At 40.3% G+C, this 20,977-nt stretch overlaps 1 protein-coding gene across 1 annotated transcript in view; it reads right to left on the reverse strand.

The window, feature by feature from the left end:
• PRKCH (protein kinase C, eta) overlaps nt 1-20,977 on the reverse strand; it is a 376,249-nt gene that overhangs the window by 144,448 nt on the left and 210,824 nt on the right. Inside the window, exons 3-7 of the mRNA XM_006864635.1 lie at nt 16,378-16,528; nt 11,774-11,808; nt 7,476-7,564; nt 5,828-5,957; nt 3,188-3,315 (exon numbers count right to left, since the gene is read on the reverse strand). Coding sequence (XP_006864697.1) covers nt 3,188-3,315; nt 5,828-5,957; nt 7,476-7,564; nt 11,774-11,808; nt 16,378-16,528 — 533 coding nt within the window. The remainder of the gene's footprint in view (nt 1-3,187; nt 3,316-5,827; nt 5,958-7,475; nt 7,565-11,773; nt 11,809-16,377; nt 16,529-20,977) is intronic.

Here is a 20,977-nt window from a genome sequence, read left to right on the forward strand (position 1 = left end):
GCTCTTGGACTGAGAGCATCTGTGTGCACGAGTGGCAGAAGAACCCACTAGTGGTGCAGGTGGGGGTGTCTACTAGCTCAGGCACCCCTTTTAGTCAGAAGAATGGAGTTGCACAAACAGTGGGGAGCCAATGAACAAATACTAAAATAAAAGAAAATCAGAACAAAGCCAAACCAACAAAATGTATTGTCCACTTTGGCTCCAAGGTTCCCACTGCGTTTTTCCGTGGTGTGTGTGCTCCCCTGCTTGGTCTTGCCATTTGGTCTCACCCAAGTTGTCAGCTCCAGTCTGCTGAGCCCGGCAGATTCAAAAGTACGTGATTTCTTACTTTTGCTACAAGTTTCACTAGCTATAAGCCTTCAAACCTTTTAAATATTCCTATCTATGTGCTTCCGAGATTTGAAACTCTGCCCTGAATCTGCTTTGCCTGGTATTCTGTGGTTTTGCAGGCACGAATCTCACTGCATCTCCACCCTAGCCGCCATAATGTCCTGCCTCTCTAATAACATACTTTTAAATTTACCCTTCTGTCATACGCATTTTCCCTATCCTTAAATACCCTTCAGGATTCCTTCAAGAACATGAGCTCTAATAGTGGTTTAATAGTCATTTTATTGCTATACCATAATTTATTTACTAATTTTCCTGGTCTGTAGGGTGGATCCCATTTTTCACTCTTACAGATAACACCTCAATGAACATAGTTGTATACAAATCTTCAACAACAGGGTGGTCAGCAATCTAGGCTTTTAAGCAGATGCTTGAGTTCAAATCATCGCTATGTGACCTAAATCTGTGACTTTTGGCAAGTGACCCACCCTCTCCATGCCTAAGATTCTTTTTCTGAAAAAGAGGAGTCCTGATGAGGCACTATAGAATACGTACTGAACAGCTTAGCACAAGAATGGCTGTTCAAACCAACCAGCTGCTCCTTAGAAACCCTATACAGAAGTCGTTAGGAGTCAGAACTGACTCAGTGACATTTAACAACAACAACATAGCAGGTCCCAGAACTCCTGGTGTGGCACTGTAGGATAAGCACTGGAACCACAATGTTGGTGGTTCAAACTCACTAGCTGCTCCTCAGAAATCCTGTACAGAAAAGACTAGATGGTGTTTAACAACAACAATAGCAAGTCGCTCATGTGTAATTATGAGTAGATGACTAAACGCAAACAAAGCCATCGAGTCTGTAATCTTTCAATAAATTTAAGCTGCATTATTGTCATCATCGACCCACTAGCACACAGAGTTCTAGTGTCCCCTCACCAAACACAGAGGGAAGGTTGGCACCTTCACTCACACTCCAGTCCAATCGTACTACACAAGGGCCCGCCAAGGGCCTAATGACAAGGGGGCAACTGTAACTCCCTACCATGAAATGTGTCTTGTCTACGACAAGCTACCACTAGACAACAAATCAAAAGTCCAGCATGTCTACAGCTTTTGACCCAGTTACCTAAAACAAAACAAAAAAGCTGCTACTGGGGGAAAGTTTAAAGCAATATTTTCGACAAACCAACTGTTCGACTATGTGAAACCACAAGCATTTTATGTAATTAACAATGACAACAAAAATCAGAGATAACACACAGACAGTGGATCATCTTGAAAATCCAACTGTTTTCAGAAATTCTCCTCTAGGTCTGGGATCAAAAATTTTTCAGGAACAGAAAAATTTGACCAGTTCCAATTCCACTTCCTCCACTTAAATACTTCCCCCCAGCTGGTACTGACTAGAAAACTCAACACCAGTATTTCTCAATCTTTTTTTTTTTTTTTTTAACCCATTCCTCCATATATGATAAACTTAAAACTTTGTCTCTCTCTCTCTTTTTATATTGTACTGTCAAATAAGAGGTGATTACACATAATATCAAAGATAAAGATACTTGGCCCAGATGAGAGGTGACAAGTGATATTCCCCATCCTTGGAGATTGGACCAGATCACTGCATTTGGTGAACTCTGGCCCAATACGACATTCCTAATCCCCACTCTTCAAGAATAGCTGTCCCAGGAATTAGAAATCCTCCTCACTGCATTAGCATCCTGCCTACCTACCCTCAAACTAGACCAACATGTCAGACTTTATCAATGTCTTTCTGAACTCAAGTAACACAGTCACAACACAAATCCTTGGTCTAGCAGGTCTTTCACAGTAAAGAGCAGATGTGGGTGGTTGTCCTGACATCTTCATGGTAAGTACACGCTCCTTCCTAAGTACCAGAGATCTCAGTTCTGTCTAGAACCTTCCTGAACCAGACAGATACCTTTCAGATATCACAGCACACCCATGGTGAGTTCCCAGCTCTCGGCAGGCACTGGTCAGGAGGGCAGCCATAGGACAGGGACCTGGGAGGGAGCTGGGGTTCTCATGAACCACAGGAGGGGGAGGTCACTCAGGGAGGCCAGAAGACCAATTGTGTACACAGCAATTACAACTCCACCCACTCCTGAGAAACAAGAGGAAGGAACTCCGGGCCGTCGCTGAACTTGAGAGATAAATTCACAATCTATAAACAAAAACTGCAAGACAGCTCAACTCACTCCAGGGTTGCAGAGAACCTCTGAGATCTTCAAGTTCAACTGCTTTAGAGACATATAGACATAGTCACCATCCCCCAAACCTGAGCATGACCCAGACCCCAGATTCCAGATTGTCCATCACGCCACACTCACAGGAAGATGATGCTATTGTTTAAATCTTTTTCTGCTTCCTGCTACATCTGCATGCTCATTATTTCTTGTCACATAATTATGCATAGAATCGTATTTGTGGAACAAAATGCTCTTAAAGGGATGCTTATACCATTTATTATAGCGACCCTAGCACTACTTAACCTTTATATCTACATATGACTAATCTATTCATCAGCCGGTTGGGGCTAGGCTTGAGTGGTGGAAGCAGCAGTAACAAAAATTTAGCAATTAACGAAAGTTAGACTAAGTTATACTATTATAGGGTTGGTAAATTTCGTGCCTGCACTCAATCTGTTCACTGCGTTGCTGAATTTGTTGTTGTCGTTGAGTGTCATCCGACCAGTTCGGACATACAGCGACCCTGTTGAGGGCTTCCGAGGAGCAGCTGGTGAGCTTAAACTGCCGGGACTTTGGTTATGCCACACGCTATCATATACATGTGAACAACTTTAAGATCAGGATAATGACATAAAGCAAATTCTCACCGAGGTTGGAGAGATATTTCCTGGTTGGAGACCCATCCCTGCCAGCGTCTTGGCAAGCTCCACGGCATTCACCCCACAGTTAGGGGCCACATTCGCTTGGCACCGGATATGCACATTCATTTTACATACTGGAGAGAAGACAAAAACAGAATTCCAACTTCAGAAAGGAACTCAATTGACAGGTACTACAAAAAAGGGGCTATAATAGCCTGAAAGAAAGTGACAATGGCTGAACAATGGCATCTTCTCACAAAAGTAAAGCCATGCTAACAACGAGTCCTGGTGTGGTGCTGTAGGATACGCAAGGTTGGCAGTTCAAACCCACCAGCTGCTCCCGGGAACCCGTAAGAGTCGCTTTGAGTCAGTAACGACTAAGATTCGATGACACTTAGCAAGAGTAACAGGTCCTGACATTCTTTGCTGGTTTGTGCAGTGGCAGGAAGCCTGGCGTATTGAAGATTAATACTTTTCAAATACACTTTTCTCACCTGGACAGGAGAAACACATTCATTGAATCATATGTAACAGTCATGGCTGATTTACCAGCATGACTCAACAGAAAGCTCTGAACGTTCATCACAGCATCGTGCCGGCAGCTTTGATTCTTTTCCTTCCATCTCTCAACAGTGCAGCATAAATGCCACATAAAAGATCGCTGTCTGAACAGGACAGAAATAATATTTCTGAGAGAAAGCCCGCTAAATAAAGCTTTCTTTCTGAGTATTGTTGTGGTTGGGTATCCCACGGGGCTATGGTTCTCAGTACTCACAGTCTGTGCTAACTGCTTATTGGGGAAGAGAAAAATAAATCCAAACTTTAAAAAAACCTCTTTTAAAGGTCAGGGTAAGTAACAGTTGAAAGAGGAGAGTGAGCACAAGGCACCTTTCCCGGACAATGAAAGACGGGGGTTTAAGCAGCAGTAAAGAACATTCTGGCACAGTGCCCCAGCATGGGTCCTGCTGAAGGGCACTGGAGCAGAGACATCAAGCAACATGTTCCCTGTCTATGGAATGCCAATCCATCTTTGGAAGCAGGTGCTATTCCAGGTTTTGGGGAATTAAGTGTATATAAATTAGGAGCCCTCTTTAAGAAACAGAATACCAAATCAAATAGAAACCTGGGAAGAAGTTCAAGGACAGGGCTCCTTGAGAAGGACAGGTTACCTTGAGAAGGATGGTATGGAGACACACAAGTCTACAGTGGCCTTTCAAAACCACCATGTGACAATAAAATCCAAAATTATACCAGCCAGCTCACTGCAATCACTCTCAGGTCACCAGGGACAAAAACACAAGGTGAGCCTTGTGTATGACAGATGGTTCTGCACATCAGCAAAGACTGAATGGAGGCAGCCTGCAAACCACAGGCAGGTACATCATCCACTTTTAAGTCCAAGCAGAGGCTGAACCAAAGCCCTAAAAGGAAGACATGAGCCACCTGCTGATTTTGGTATGTTGTTGTTGTTGTTAAGTGCTATCCAGTCGGTTCAGCAATCCTTTATAGGGTTTCCACGAAATGGTTGGTGGGTTTGAACTGACGACCTTGTGGATACCAGTGCCATGTAACTATTGTTGTTGCTGTTGTTAGGTGCCGTTAAGTCAGTTCTGACTCATAGTGACCATATGCACAAAAGAACAAAACACTGTCTGGTCCGATACCACCCTCACAATTGTTGTATGAGAAATATGAAATAGTGTTATGGAAGAATCGAAGAATTTGTAGTTCCTGAAGGCAAGCATGTTTTCCTTTTTTATTTATAGAATCAGGCTTGGTAAACTCGGACAGTCAATGAAGGTATCCCTGAACCCCTTTCAACTCTGCCTCCCCCATCTCTTCGTCACCTGTGATTGTCTACTAAGGCCTCAGGATGAAAGGTGTTTAGTCACTTGTATTTCAACAGGGGGCAGTGCATCCCATGTCATCCAGATCCTTACAGCAACACTCAAGGGAAGAGGACTCAAAACCAGAGGCTCTCCAGCCCCTGACAGGAGCTGGATCAGCCCCCACCCTCTCACACCCTTTGCTAAGGCAAAGCTCCAAACTTGGGCCCCAATAGGCATAGTTACCCTTCAGGTTACGCCCACAGTCAAAGCTGCAAACATCCCTCACCCCACCTACTCCTTACATCTCGATTGCAGAACTCCTTCGGAACAACTGGAGCTGCTCTATGATGCCTCTCAACTCCGTTTCTGCTGGTTTCTAGTGAGGTCATCAGACCCAATCTCCTAACATATCTAACTTAGGACCACCTCAACCTCTACAGCTGCCATTCCTGATCAAGATCTCCGTCTCTATCTTTTAAATTTCCCATTAAAATGCACAAGTGACTAATGTGTACTTAGAAATGAATGAATGAATGTGAATGAGAGTGAGAATGTAGGCAGGGAGAGAGAGGAAGTATGGAAGACAGGACGGAATTAAATGTAGCATCTGCCTCAGTGTTGTGAAGTTAGGGATTCTCTAAATCAGATCTAATTCTCCGCACACGCCTGACAAAGAGAAAACTATGAAGACATTAATTTACATACAAAAGATCTAAAACCATCTGTCTAGATCATACTCTGAACCTATAGAATCCCCCCAAACTTGCATCAGGGTATTCCCATGAAGAAGTAGGTAGCCAGCACCCCAACATCTCACTTTTACACTGAAGTCCTTGCCGCATTATCCCCCAGAGCAGGGAACCACAGTGATCACAAAATGTTGGCACTTTGTAGTTGTGGATGTTGAACTTGTGTGGAATGTTGATTCCAAACCTCTGTTCCGCAATCTGTAAAAAAGGAAGCAAGAGGACAAGAGTTAAAATTCCATAGGAATATTTAAAAAAACTAGTACCAGGAGCCCACGCCCGCCAAATACAAATTGTTACTAGGACTTCCACACTGGGTATATTATTTTACTCTACTAAAGCCACGGTTAATTACTCAGCTCTAACTAACCAGATTAAGCACATGCTCTAATCAGTAAGACTGGGCACAAACATAGGATCAGTCAGCACTTCGAGAGACAAACAAATATTAAGATTTTCATTTACTCTTATATTCAGGCTTTAACTTTCTGTCAACCACCTTAGACTCATATCTACTTTCTAGAACCTTGTTACTTCAGGATTAAATTAGTCTTTTACGGACTTCTGGTGTGGTGCAGTGGGATCAGCACTGGACTGCAAACCACAAGGTGGGTGGTTCGAACCCGCCAGTTACTCCTTGGAAACCCTGTACAGGGTCACTACGGGTCAGAATCGACTCAACAGCACTTAACAACAACAACAGGCTATTATCACAGGTCCTCCCAGAAACTGTGCTATGGAGAGACAAAAGACAAGCAAAGAGAGAGAAACAGAGACAGATACCCAGAGGAAATGGAACCAAAGAAGGACTTCAGGCCAGTGTGACATCAAAGTGGCCTTTGCCAGAATGTTCTGACAATCTGAGCATTAAGGCCCTGCACTAATCTCATATACTGCCTCCAGTAAATAGTAAGTTTAGGCATATGTTCGACAAGCTATACCACAATTCAGAGCAATAGCAACAGATCCACACATAGCATGGATTTGGGCAATTATTATTCATCTTAAATCTTTTCTGGTCTCATAAAAGTTGTGGTTCATATCTGTATTTGTATTCTTTAACCTTCTGTAGGTACAGGACTACTAAGTCCAACAGCCATCCTTTCCAATGAATCAGGAAATTCACTGCCATTATCAGCAACACTGTTTCCCACCTCTAGAACTTACATGCATGCCTATTCCAGCTGAATGCACTATGGCAAAAATTTGGACCATGATTTTCCGTACAGGTATACATTCTCCCTGAAATTTCTTAAGAGTCTTTAGAAGGCTAACAGTTTCCTTATTGAGCAAAAGCAATTTATAGTTAACATGTTTTTCATATCACTTCTGTCTTGTTTAACTCTCAGCAAAGCTTCATGAAAGGTGTATAGGTCCCTTTTTTAGCGTGAGGCTATGAGAGGTTGTGACTCTTAGCCACACACATAGAGCAAAAAGCAAGCAGAGGCTGGAGTCAGAACTTAAATCCAGGCTTTCAGAGGTCAAAGCTCCTGTTTCAAATACCAAATCTCTCAATTTAGTAGAACTGATCCACATAGTTTATGCCCAGCTGACCATTAACGTGGTCATCTCAAGGAAATACAAAAGCCATTCATACCAAAAGAGATACTTCAATCCCACGACTATCATCAGGGCCAAAGAGGGTAGAAGGAAGGTGTGGGGTGGGAGATGCTGAAAGGGAGAGGGAGAAGGTGCAGAAGCAAACTGCTTGCCTCTTACCTTTGAATCCACTTTGTTAATATTGTTTTGGCAAGTACAGGCTGTAACAATTAGATGATGGCATCGCTTATGGACAACGCAGGTGCACACTAGAAAATAAAACCAGCCATCAAACATTTCTCAGAGACTTACAGTTACAATAAACAAGGGCTGTGCCAGGTCACCAAGATTCAGTCTGGACATGTGACCCACACAGTGGCAGCCACCGGTCCCCTCCCTCCTTCTGGTGTTCTTTGCCACAATCCCACTCCAGATCTGTGCCCATGTTCAAACTATGTGATATCAAGTCCTGAGCTTACTTCATCCTTCTGGTCTATCCTGTATCCACTCTCAGAAAAACCTTGCTACAGTGTGATTGTGACCACCACAATCCCATGACTTAAGTTTTTAATGGTGTTTCACAGCCAATCAATGATGTTCAAATTCCCACCCAGGTTTCAGACAACCCAGAGGTTACTCCAAGCTTCTGTGTCACCTTTCTTCTACATGAGCTGTTTATTCCAATAAAAACTAGACTGAGTCGCTGTTTCTGGAACAAGTCTCCCCCCTCCTTCTCACACCACTGATATCCTGCCCTTTCCTCTTTGCTTCATGCCTAACTAAATTTTATTATGTTTATTTACAAGCCCCAATTCAAAAAGACTCTTCCATAAAAATATTGTATTTCTTCCTTTCCAGGTTGAAACAATCTCTTCTCGTCATTTCAATCCAGCTACAAGCTGCCTCCCAAAACCCTCAAAGTTCCCAGCATGATGCCTTGAACAGAATACACATTCAACAAGTGATTTCTGAATGACTCAATCAATTGAATATTGAGAGCTTTCTGAATAACAGCTTTTGTTATTTTTGCTTTTCACCTAAATAGCTGGCACAATAGGTACAGAGGAGTCCAGTGTGCCACTGAAGGATGCGTAGTATAGAAAGAGGTTGTTGGGGCTAGCAGTCCTTCAGGTGGCACCTAACTCATGGTGGCCCCATGTACAACCATCTCCATGATTAGTTCAGGATCCACAGGACTCTCATTGGTTGGCTTTCAGAAACAGATTGCCAGAACTTTTTTTTTTAGTTCATTTTAGTCTGGACGCTCCACTGAAACCTGCTTGGCATTATAGTAACATGCAAGCCTCCACTCACGGGGGGGGAGGGTGGTGGTAGCTGGGATGAGGTCTACTGGCAGACAGTTCAACCTGGGACTTCTACATGGAGGGTGAGAAGTCTACCTTGAAGTCACCAATGCAATTTTCCATGACACCTAGGGTTTTTTAGGATTAAGTACACACTCCATATACAGTTGGAGTCCTTATGTGGCACTGGAGGATAAGCACTGGACTGCAAAGTCAGTGGTTCAAACTCACCAGCCACTCCTTGGAAACCCTATACAGGGGCACTATGAGATGGAACCAACTATATATATATATATATATATATATATGAAATCCCTCTTAAGGTGTCTTCTTTGGTCCATGTGTTATTTAGAAGTGTGTTGTTTAATCTCCAAATATTTGAAGGTTTTCCAGGTACCTTCCTGTTACTGATTTCTAGTTTAATTCTACTGTGGTCTGACAAAGATTTTGTGTTTTTATTCTTTTAAATTTGTCCAGGTGTGCTTTCTGGCCCAGAACATTTAGTGAATGTTCCTTATGTGCTTAAGAAAAATGTGTATTCTGCTGTTGTTGGATGAAATTGTCTACAACATCAATTAGAACAAGCTGATTAATAGTGCTGTTCAGTTCAACTTTATTCTTACTGATTTTCTGTTTGATCTGTCCATTACTGAAGGAAAGACGTTGAAGTCTCCAAGGAAAACAACGGATTTGTTATTTCTCCTTGCACTTCTATCAGTTTTAGCTTCATGTACTTTGATGCCCTATTAGAATAGTTGCATCTACAGTAAAGGTTGGTAGTTCTTCTTGAAGAGTTGGCTCATTTATAATGAACCGATGTCTCTTTTATCCCTGGTAATTTTCCTTGTGTTGAGTTTTGCTTTGTCTGAAATTAACAAAGCGACACCAACTTGTGCTTGTTTAGTATTAGTGTGGTGTCTTTCTTTCCCCATGAAGGCATTTGGTTTTGTATCTCTTTCAAGATGTGAATAAAGTAGTTCCATCATGCCTCTTAACCAATATTCCATCCTGCCCTCTCCTCTTCCTTCTCCTTTTCTTTTCTTTCTACTTCTTTTAACAGAGGCAGTTATTGATGTGTGTCATTGAATCCGTTCCAACTCATAGCGACCCCATATTGGGTTTCTGAGAGCAGCAAGTGGCAATCTTGCAGTTAGCAGTCTAGTGTTTGTTTTACAGCACCACATCATGGAAATCAACCCTTTAATCTCCTGGCAATACATGCTAAGGAAAAGAAGAAATAAAATAACATTGTGCATATATCATAAAAGATGTAGTTTAAACTCAAAACTATAATTTTGTCCATCGAGAATTTCTCAAATTATCTTTACATGGAAAAGATAGGCAAGAGTTGAAGACAGAACATACACAGATATGTCAACAAGGATTGCTACTAAGGTTCCAGTTCATGCATGCATAGATTTATTCCAAATGAAATATGTTTAAATATTTAATCAACAATGGCTGATTAATCACAATCAGTAGATGTGATCACAATCAGCAGATATACTGAAGAGAAGTTCTCTCAGTAATATATTTGTCTTAGCCTCATATGAGTACCCTCAGAAGAAAGATCCAATTAAAACAGTGCCTTCCAAGGGAATCTGCTGGATCAGTTAAATCTAAAGCTGAGAGGTCAGCTCTGAAGGCAATGGAGATTGTGTTTTTTAAATTCCCAAGGGGCAATTATGACAGGTTTTCCTTGAAGGAAACAGACAATCATGGGGATTTATTACAAAGAACTTTTAAGACATGGAAAACTGCACTGGTGAGACAAAGGCTAGGAAAGCTGGACCAAGGAATTTTTTCCAACACGACAATGAAATTATTCATTCTTTGAGACTAGCAAGAATTGTTCTATGAGAATTGTGTTGGGAAACTTGGAAATGAACAACTTAACTTTGAACACCTGTTACATTTAAATAAAAAAAGAACCTTGGATAATAGTTTTTATTTCCTAAATAGGCACTCAACAACAACAATAATTTAGGTATATGGACTTCTGGTGTGGCTCTGTAGGATCAGCACTGGATTGCGGACAAGGTTGGCGTTCAAACCCACAAGCAGCTCCTTGTGGAAAACCCTACACAGGGTCGCTATGATTTGGAACCAGTTTGATGGCACATGTAGGTATATGGGAGCACAGTGGCTCTGTACAATAAAAACTGGATTGTGAACCACAACGTTGATGGTTCGAGTCAACCAGCCTCTCCGTGGGTAAAGAGGAGGCTCTCTGTTCCCACAAAGATTTAAAGCCTCAGAAACCCTATTCAGGGGTATTATGAGTTGGTATGGACTCAAGAGCACGTAACAACCACAAAGTTAAGTACTGAGAAAGCACTATTAGGTCACTTCTCACATCTATTGACAACAAACCTGTAGAAAGCAAAACTTCATCTTCAGGTCTTCCTGACCATAAAATAGCACTACCTTTTAGCATTTTCATATTATTGCACAGAAGGAACTTCTAGGAATTGAACTTGATTTGATATCTTGCTTTAGAAATTAAAATGCCTCCTCTATATCACTTAAATGATAACCAAAATTTAACCTAAACTGTTGTTGTTGTTGTTAGGTGCCATCGAGTCGGTACCGACTCATAGCGACCTTATGCACAGCAAAACGAAAACACTGCCCGATCCTGGGCCAACCTCACTACTGTTGCCACGCTTGAGTCCATCGATGCTGCCACTTGGCCAATCCAACTTGTTGGGGGTCTTCCTCTCTTTCTCTGTTCCCCCACTTTACCAGTCTCCAGCGACTGGTCCCTCCTGACAATACGTCCAAAGTATGAGAGACGAAGTTTGGCCATCTTAGCCTCAAAGGAGCACTATGGCTGCACTTCTTCTAAAATGGATCTATTGGTTCTTTTCGCTGCCCATGGCACTTTCAATATTCTCCTCCAACACCATAACTCAAAAGTAATAATTCTTCTACAGTAGATTCGAACTACTGATGTTCAGGTTAGCAGCCCAGCTTGCAACGCACTATGTTACCAGGCCTCCTTGACAGTGAATAAGGAGTCTAAAGTAGAGTTATAATAATATGGAGAAGTCTTAACTGACATAAAGACAATTGTTTATCATAATATTAATGGGGTATATCCTGTTTTCCCTTCATATCATCATTTTTTAACATAGAAACAAATATAACACGGTTTCAAAAATGATTTCTTACCTTGGCACTGATAACCCTGTTTTCCAAAGACTCCCCTGTTCAAGACAATAGAGAGAAAAAGAGCATCAGTCAACTAGCTCAGCAATAGCCTTATTATAATTACAATTCTGAAGGAAAGCAAATTTCATCCTCTAGTCTTTTATAGGACTCCTGATATGGCACTATAGGATCAGCACTGGACTGCAAACCACAAGGCTAGTAGTTCAAACCCACCAGCTGCTCCTCAGAAACCCTATTCAGGGACACTATGAGTCAGAACCAACTTAGTGGCACTAAACAACAACAATAGCGGTCTTTTTTATAAGAAACACAATTTCAGGGGAGATACAAAGATGACACGCTTTTTGAACCCTTATCTGCTACCAGGAGGCACACAAGAAATCATTTATGGATTAGAATGTAACAGATAATAACATGATGGGTAACGGCGAGTCCCCTTTCACCTATCTCTGTGGCAATCTCCTAGGTAATCAATGATACTAAATCCTCATCTGTATGTGTCATTGAGCCTCAGTCTGAAGTCATCCCACCCTTTTATTCAGCTTTCTCTCTTACATACACATAAGGATTTAGACATGCTGAGGTTAACAGGACAGATGCACAGACTGAATAAACAGAAGTCTCTCTTTTCGGACACTGCTCCACTCTGGAGTCCAAGGGTAGTAGAAGTACTGCCAACATTTGCCTTTCTCTCCCATAGCTTCCCTCTCTGTTTCCTCTATCGGGGATGGTGGCATTATTCTCTGGTTGTGAACAAACAACACATAGTAAACTCTTTTGTGCCTGGCACTGGGCCAAGCAGCCAACACATGCCATCTCACTTAATCATCAACAAAGCCAAGTAAGCTAACATACACAGCGGGATGGTTAACAGGTAGGTGGGAAGGAATTCACCATTCCCCATCATGATATTATCCGAAGCATTCTAATCCACCAGATGAAGCCAGATGGGCTGGGTGTCATTTTGAGAAGGTATTTACTTATTTGAACCTTAATTTCCTCATCTGCAAAATGGTCAGAAGGTGTCCTGGTGATACAAAAGGTATCTGCTCTGCTACTAACTGAAAGGTTGGCTATTCCAACTCAACCAGCTACTTCGTGGGAGATAGACTTGATGATATGTTTCTGTAGAGATTACAACTAAGAAAACCCTATGGGATAGTCTCACTTTGTCACACGGGATTTCTATGAGTCAGAATTGTCTCTACAATGTCCCAAAACACCACCATCAATCAAATGGTGATAATGAGAACAGTACTTGCCCTCACAAGGTTATTGTGATAATAGGAGTCAGTAATGTAAAGTGCTTAGAATGCTGTTCTTGTGTGTCATCAAGTCAGTTCTGACTCATTAATTGTGAAGTGCCATCAAGTCAGTGAGTTCCAAACTCATAGTGACCCTATGCACTCGGAAACATGGTCCGGTCCTGCACATCCTCACAACTGTCATCACACTTGAGCCCATTGCTGCTGTCACTGTGTCAATGCACTTTCTTAGGGGTCTTCCTCTCTTTTGCGGACTCTCTATTTTACCAAGTATGGAGTCCTTTTTCTAAGACTGGTTTCTCCTAATAGCATGTCAATACTCTGACAGACAAAGTCTCGCCATTCTAGCCCCTAAAGATCATTCTGTCTGTGCTTCTTCTGGTAGTCTGTGGCACTTTTACTATTCTTCTGCAACCCTAAAATTCGAATGCATTGATTGATTCTTTTATGGTCTTTCTTATTCATTGTCCAACTTTCACATGCATATGAGGAGATTGAAAATATCATACCTTGGGTCAGGTGCATCTTAGTTCTCAAACTGATAGTTTTATTTTAATTGCTCTTAAATACTTTAAAGTGGTCTTGTGCAGCAGATTTGCTTAATGCAATACATCATTTGATGTCTTGACTGCTTTTTTCATGATAGTAGATAGTGCAACTAAGCAAAATGAACTTTGACAACTTCAATCTTTTATCCATTTATCATAATGTTATTTATTGATCCAGTGGTGAGGATTTTTGTTTTCTGTACAATCCATACCAAAGGCTGTGGTCCCTGATCTTCATCAGTTAAGTATTTTAAGCCCTCTTTGCTTCCAGCAAGCAAGGTTGTTACATCTGCATATTGCAGGTTGTTAATGAGTCTTTCTCAATGTTGATGCCACATTCTTCTTCATATAATCCAATTTCTTGGATTATTTGTTCAGCATACATATTAAATAAGTATGGTGAAAGAATATGACCCTGGCACACGCCTTTCTTGATTTAAAATCATTCAGTGTCCCCTTGTTCTGTTTGAATGACCACTTCTGGTCTATGCACGGGTTTTCATGAGCACATCAAGTGTTTTAGAATACTCATTCTCTGCAATGTTGTCTATAGCTTGTCATGATCAACACAATCGAAAGCCTTTGCGTAGTCAATAAAACACAGGTAAACATTTTTCTGGTATTCTCTGATTTCAGCCAAGATTCATCTGACATCAGTAATGATATCCTTCCTTCACGTCCTCATCAGAATCCAGCTTGCACCTCTGGAAGTTCCCTGTCAAAGTACTGTTGTGGTCATTATAAAATTACCTTTAGCAACATTTTAATGGCATGTAATATTAATGATATTGTCTAATGACTTCTGCATTCTGCTGGGTCACCTCTTTTTGAAATGGATCTCTTCCAATCAGTTGACCAGATAGTTGTCTTCCAAATTTCTTGGCATAGATGAGTGAATGTTTCCAGTACTATCTCAGTTTGCTAAAAGATTTCAATTTGCATTCCAGAAGTCCCAGAGCCTTGTTCTTTGCCAATTCCTTCAGTGCACCTAGGACTTCAGTGCACCCTTAGTCTTATATGTATTTACAAAATAAATACACCAATATTTTCTGTGTGTGCACATGTAGGTGCATTGTGTGTAGGTGTGAGTACATGTGTGCATGTACATTTCACAGGGTTAACAGGCTGGTTGAGTGGGAGTTACGATTTCCTTAATGGAAAAGAATTCACAAATTATCAAATTAGTTTCCATTAAGGATGTTAGTTGAAGTCAAAGCTCGCAGCCTCAAGTGCCTCCAGTGGTCATACAAGTCACATACACCAGGGAATTAGAATGGGTGTGACATGATAAATGGCAATGAATTTGTCACCCTTCACGCCAGGCAAACTGCAGAAGTGGAGGGGCTGTAGCACCTTTGAAAGGGCAGACCACTGCAAAGGGAGAATGTGGTACAAGCAGATGCCAGTGCTTCTGATTTGTTTTTTAATAGAAAGCATCACAGAACATTTTTTCTAAAGACTATACATGCCATGACACATTTGCAAGCTTTATATCACCAGTCAGTTTAGGGCCTGTGGGTTAGATAAGACTCTATCCTTGATTAAAAATACCAGGAATAGCAACTAACCCTGGCTTCTGATGCTCAAAGTTATAAAATCCGAAATAATCTCAGCATAACCATGGAAAATCAATTAAAAAGTGATACATATCCAGAAAAGATTCTGAACAGAGTGTTTCTGTTTTCATCCACCAAAATGATTTCAGTTTGCAACAGAAACAGCAATCCTTGCCTGCTGCAGACACTAAAGCATGTTTTTCTTTCGGAAATGTGTGTGTGTGTGTAAAGGAGCTGTTTGTGTTTTCTCTTTTGAAATAAATGCATTTAATGTTGACTGTAACTGGAGTTCTGGTGTGGTGCTGTAGGAAAAGCACTGGACTGCTAATCACAGGGTCAGCAATTCAAACCCACCAGCCAGCTGCTCCTCAGAAACTCTGTACAGGGTCACTACGAGTCAGAACTGACTTGACGTCACTTGACAACAATATTGGAATTTATTTTACATTACAGATTTGCCACTGAGACAGACTTAGACTTCAGTTGCCCTGAATCATCTAGAATGTCTCCACTATTAATTGCTGAAGGTTACTACTTTCACCTACATATCACAAGGCTGAAGACTATTGCAAATCCACCAGCTGAGTTTCCTTAGAGTGACTGATTTCCATAACCCATCACCTGACCTAATCTGTACTGTTTTAAAGCAATACTTTGTATATGTTATTATTAGGGACCAGTCCCTGGAGAAGGACAACATGCTTGGTAAAGCGGAGAGCCAGCAAAAAGAAAGGAAGATCCCCCCTACCCCTGACAAGTAGATTGACTGATACACTGGCAGCTGCAAGGGGTTCAAATGTAACATCAATTGTGAAGATGGCCCAGTTCAGGCCAGCGTTCAAGTCTGACTCAATGGTACCTAACAGCAACAGCAAAACAATACTGATGATTTTTTCTTATTCTTCTTTATTCAGTGTGATCATCTAATTTATCAATTATGTTGGTCCTTAGCCTCGCCTCTGAATCGTGTGTTGTTGTGGTTTTACCAGTTAATGACTCGTTAGCAACTTTACCAAAATGACTGGTAGGGAAACAACATGTAAAACTTGCATTGATAAATGGTTTCATCTTGGTTTTGCTGCTGCTGTTATTGTTTGTCTGGTTTTCTTTGCAATAAGAATTTAAATTGCTGGGTAAACATACTAGGACATAGAGCAAAAATCAGATCCTAAATAACGTTTAACAACCACACTAGCTTCTGAAATCGCATAGAGCCAGGGAAGAAAGCTTCTTACCAGATGAACTCCCTGCAGTGTGAGCAGTAAGTGGGCTGCCTCAGGTATGTGGCCATGAACTTGTGTCCATTCACCTGGTGGACTCTTCTTCGCATAGCCCTCTGGCGCTTCCTGGTAAAATGCTTGAAGATTCGGTCTCTCTGAAGAGTAGCTGCATATTGAAAGAATAATGTGTAATGAATACATTTGCACCTTAAGGATGAGAAAATTGGATAATCCCAAACCTCCCCAAATTATTTCTTCTTTTTCCAAAAGATTCGAGGACATCATGCTATTCTAGTGCCCGTATCTAAACCTCTCACTGCTGTTGGGTAGATCTGGACTGACAGTGACCCTAGAGGACAGGCAGGAACTGCCTCATAAGGTTTCCAAAGCTATAATGTTTATGGAAGCAGATCATCATAATCTTACTCCTGCAGAACAGCTGGTGGGTTTCAGTTAGCAGCTGGGCACTATTGGGGCTCCTTCTAGTGACATTATGGCTCCTAATTTGGGGGTGGTTAGACCTATTTTACCCTCTGCAATGTCCACTGACTGTTCATATTTGGCTATCTTGGGCCAGTGTCCCCTGCACCAAACACAGATTTCAAAGGTTCCAATGCTCCTAAACTTGAAATCCTCATGGTCTCCTAGCCCCTGGCCAATTATCGAGGACCTCAGGTGCACCTACGAGCAGAAACTCCTGGCTGGTTACACTGGGTTTTTCATTACTCCCCTTGGTGCCTGCTTTGCTGACAAACTCAAGGACGGAACTGTCCACAGCACAGAATGCAAGAGCCCCACCACGAGCATCACACCACAGCTCCTGTGTTAACCCGGAATAACTAGAAAGTTCCTTTTCTAACCCCTTAACCCCATACTTCTAAAATGTTGTTTTTGTTGTTAAGTGCTGTCAAGTCTGTTCTGACCCATAGCAACCCCGTATAGGGTTTCCAAGGAGCGGCTGGTGAGCTTGAACCACTGATCCTGTGGATCAAATAGACTTTGCAGACCAGCCATTAACCCAAGTGCCATTTTTAAAAAAGTGGATCCTAATCTAAGGACTCTGAAAACTATAAATCACCTAAAGATGAAATTAATTATGACTTCTGTAGAACTTTTAAGATTTTTCAAAAGTACATACAGAGTGCGATTAACAAAATGAAGTTTATTTCCCCAATAATGATTTAAAATTAATTACAGGTGCAAAAAAAACCCTTAAGAAATAATGCAAGTATAATTTACTAGTAAAATTTAAAATCTGTAAGAAATGAAAGATTTCTATGAAGACACAAATTATCAAAATTAGCGAAAGAAGAGCCACATAAATTAAATTAAAATGAAGTTTTTTTGTGTGTGGAAGAAACTGAGAACATTTTCCAAGAACTGCCTCTCAGAAAAGTTCCAGGTCCAGATGGTTTCCTAGGTGAATGATTTGAGCCTTTAAGGCACAGATGTTAGTATTTAAATCTGTTCCAGAAAAGAGAAAGATGAATTCCAAATTGTGAAAGGAAACTATATGAGAAAATCCTAAAATCAAATGATATGAGATCCATCCTAAGATTGATAAAAAAAGGAAAATCTAGAGTTCTTAATCTTTTGTATCATTATGGGCCTCTTTAAAAGTCTGGTGAAGCTCCTTCTTAGAATAAAGCTTTGTAATCTATAAAGTAAGGAGCTCTGGTAGTGTAGTGGTTACGAATGGGGCTGTGAACCTCAAGGGTCAGCAGTTCGAAACTACCAGCTGTTCCGCGGGATAAAGATGAGGCTTTCTGCTCCCGTAAAGATTTACAGCCTTGGAACCCCCTGAGCAGGGTCACTATGAGTCAGAACCAACTCCATGGTACTTAACAACAACAATCTATAAAATAAAATATATAAAATTGCAAAGGAAATCAATTGTCAAAATGTGCTTTAAATGAGAAAACTTAATTAGTTTACAAAGAAGCATACATATACATATGTTGTTGTTAAGTGCCATCAAATCAATCCCAACTCACAGCAACCCTGTATAGTGTTTCTGAAGAGCATCTAGTAGGTTTGAGCCACTGAACTTGTGGTAAGTAGTCCAATGCTTAAAGTGACACACCCATGACTCCATATGTATATAGAGTATAGCAACCCTGTATGATGTTTCCAAGGAGCAGCTGGTGAGCTTGAACTGTGAACCTTGCAGTTCAAACCGATGTTGCAGTTCAGTGCATTAACCCACAGCACCACACCAGGAATCTATATGTATATGTTTATGGATATGTGTGTGTGTATGTATGTATGTATACATACATACATACATACACACACACATACATACATACATATACATAAAATCAGCAGGTCTAGCCACTATAATAATTTTGTAGTGGCGAGGGCAAATTACATTTGTACATGTCTGTAAAAAACTATAATGTAATATGAAAATATTTCTATTTCTGTTTTGACATCATACATAATACAACTACTACTGCAGTTTGTTTGTAAATGGAAGAACATAAGAAGAACAAGTCAGTTATAGGTTGTAAGCTCCCATACCATCTGAATTCTAATTATGGATCCCAGGAAAAGAAGCTGTCTGCTTCTACATCCAGCTCACTGATACATCTGATGTAGAGATCTTAGATAAAATGCAGGCATCATCATTACTGAAGGTTGTGTAGTAGAGAGTTGCTAGGAAAGCAAATGTCACACAGCCTAAAGAATGCTTATGCAGTCTATGAAACTGATGCTTGAGAATGGCTAGATTTCACACTCTACATGAATGACTGAGTTAGGTAAGTTAACAACCCAATACAAGAAATTAAAGACAGAGAATGACGTAGTCACTTTAAGAGAGGGCAATGTGAATATCAAGGTATTGAGAGGTCCTTGGGGAAATGGATAATCATGCCTCAGACACTTGTTAAAAATATCCTATTTAAAACCATACACTATAGATGTCCAAAGTAAGGTGAAAGATGGATTACTATGCTCTAATAAAACTGTACCTTAGAAAGAATTTTTGTTCTGAAAATTAGTGCCTCCTTCTGGTGTAGTGCTGTGGATCAGAACTAGACTGTGAGCCACAAAGTCAGCAGTTCAAACCCACCAGGTGATCCTAGGAAACCCTACACAAAATCTCGGTGTCACTACTGACTCAATGGCACTTAGCAACAACAAAATTAAAAAAAAAAATTCAATATAAAATAAAGATTTTTCATATTGTTTTTCAACACTTTTCCTTTCTTTTTTTAAAGGGAATTTAGGACTCATTTTGAAAGGATTCACCTCATATATATATTTCCAGTAGTCATTACACTTAGTTAACCAGGATTCTGTATTCTAGCAAGCAGTATCTTTAAAGAGCAGCTTACTATGACCATACGGGAATTTCCCCAGGAGTCCAAAAATATATTTAATATTTTAATATATATTGCTATATCTTATTCTAGTAGAGTAGTGGTTACAACTGGAGCTGCTAACCTCAAGGTCGCAGTTTGAAATTACCAGCGTCAGTTCCACAGAAGAAAGATGAGGCTTTCTGTTCCCGTACATTTTTACAGCCTCGGAAACCCTATGCAGGGTCACTGTGAGCCAGAACTAACTCCACAGCACACCACCACCATCACTCTATTAATGCGTAAAGGAAAAAAGCATGATTATGTGAATAGATGTTGAAAAAGCACTTGGTAAAATTTAACTCATAATCTGATTTTTAAACTTTTGAAAAGTAAAACTACAAGACTGTCTCTACAACATGACTAAAAATTATGATTATAGGCCCAAAACATCAAGCTGAATGGCAAATGTAAAAAAATTCCTGTGAAAGTAAAGAACAAATAAGACTACCCACTATTATCATTATTATTTAATATTTCTGAAACTGCTTGCCAAAGCTATTAGAAATGAAAACAAAATCAAAGATAATACTATTGGGATCAGGAGACCAAGAAAGCATTAGTTAGAGAAAACACAAGAGAATGTAGAGTAGAACTAATTAAAAACAGAGTTCAGTAACATGGAGAGGAATAAACCATTAAGAAACAAAAACAGCTCAAACCTCTGTAGGTCTTTACTATATCAAAAGAATCAGTCAAAATATACAGTAAGAAAAATATCCCATTCATACAGATACCAAGTCAAATTATCTAGGAATAACTTAACAGAAGAAGTAGAAGATGAATATGAAGAAAACTATCAAAACCACTGAAAAAGATAAAGGCATGTAAAAATTATGTTCTCAAATAGGAAGACTCAATACCATAAAATTATCAAATCTTCATAAAGTAATTTCTAAATCCAACAAGTTTCCATCAATATTCCCAAAGACCATTTTCAATGCCAATGATTTTTTCAAAGCTTATTTGATATAATAACTATTCAAAAACAGTCCAAAAATGTCAATAAAGGAAGACCTGCTCTACCAGGTGTTAACATATATTCTAAGTTTACAATATTCAAAACAGTGTTGCACCACATCAAGAAGAGTTCAAAACGAGAAATCCTCTTATCTGAAACTTAAATCAATGGGAATAAAATACTTTTTCAATAAATAATGTTTAGATAACTTGATAGCCTTTTGGCAAATGTATCTGCCTAACACCTACACCAAATAATCTCAGATAAAGTTTAAGGAGAAATGATAAAA

The sequence above is a fragment of the Chrysochloris asiatica genome, unplaced genomic scaffold (assembly GCF_000296735.1).
Source record: "Chrysochloris asiatica unplaced genomic scaffold, ChrAsi1.0 scaffold00067, whole genome shotgun sequence".
In the NCBI taxonomy this organism is placed as follows: domain Eukaryota; kingdom Metazoa; phylum Chordata; class Mammalia; order Afrosoricida; family Chrysochloridae; genus Chrysochloris; species Chrysochloris asiatica.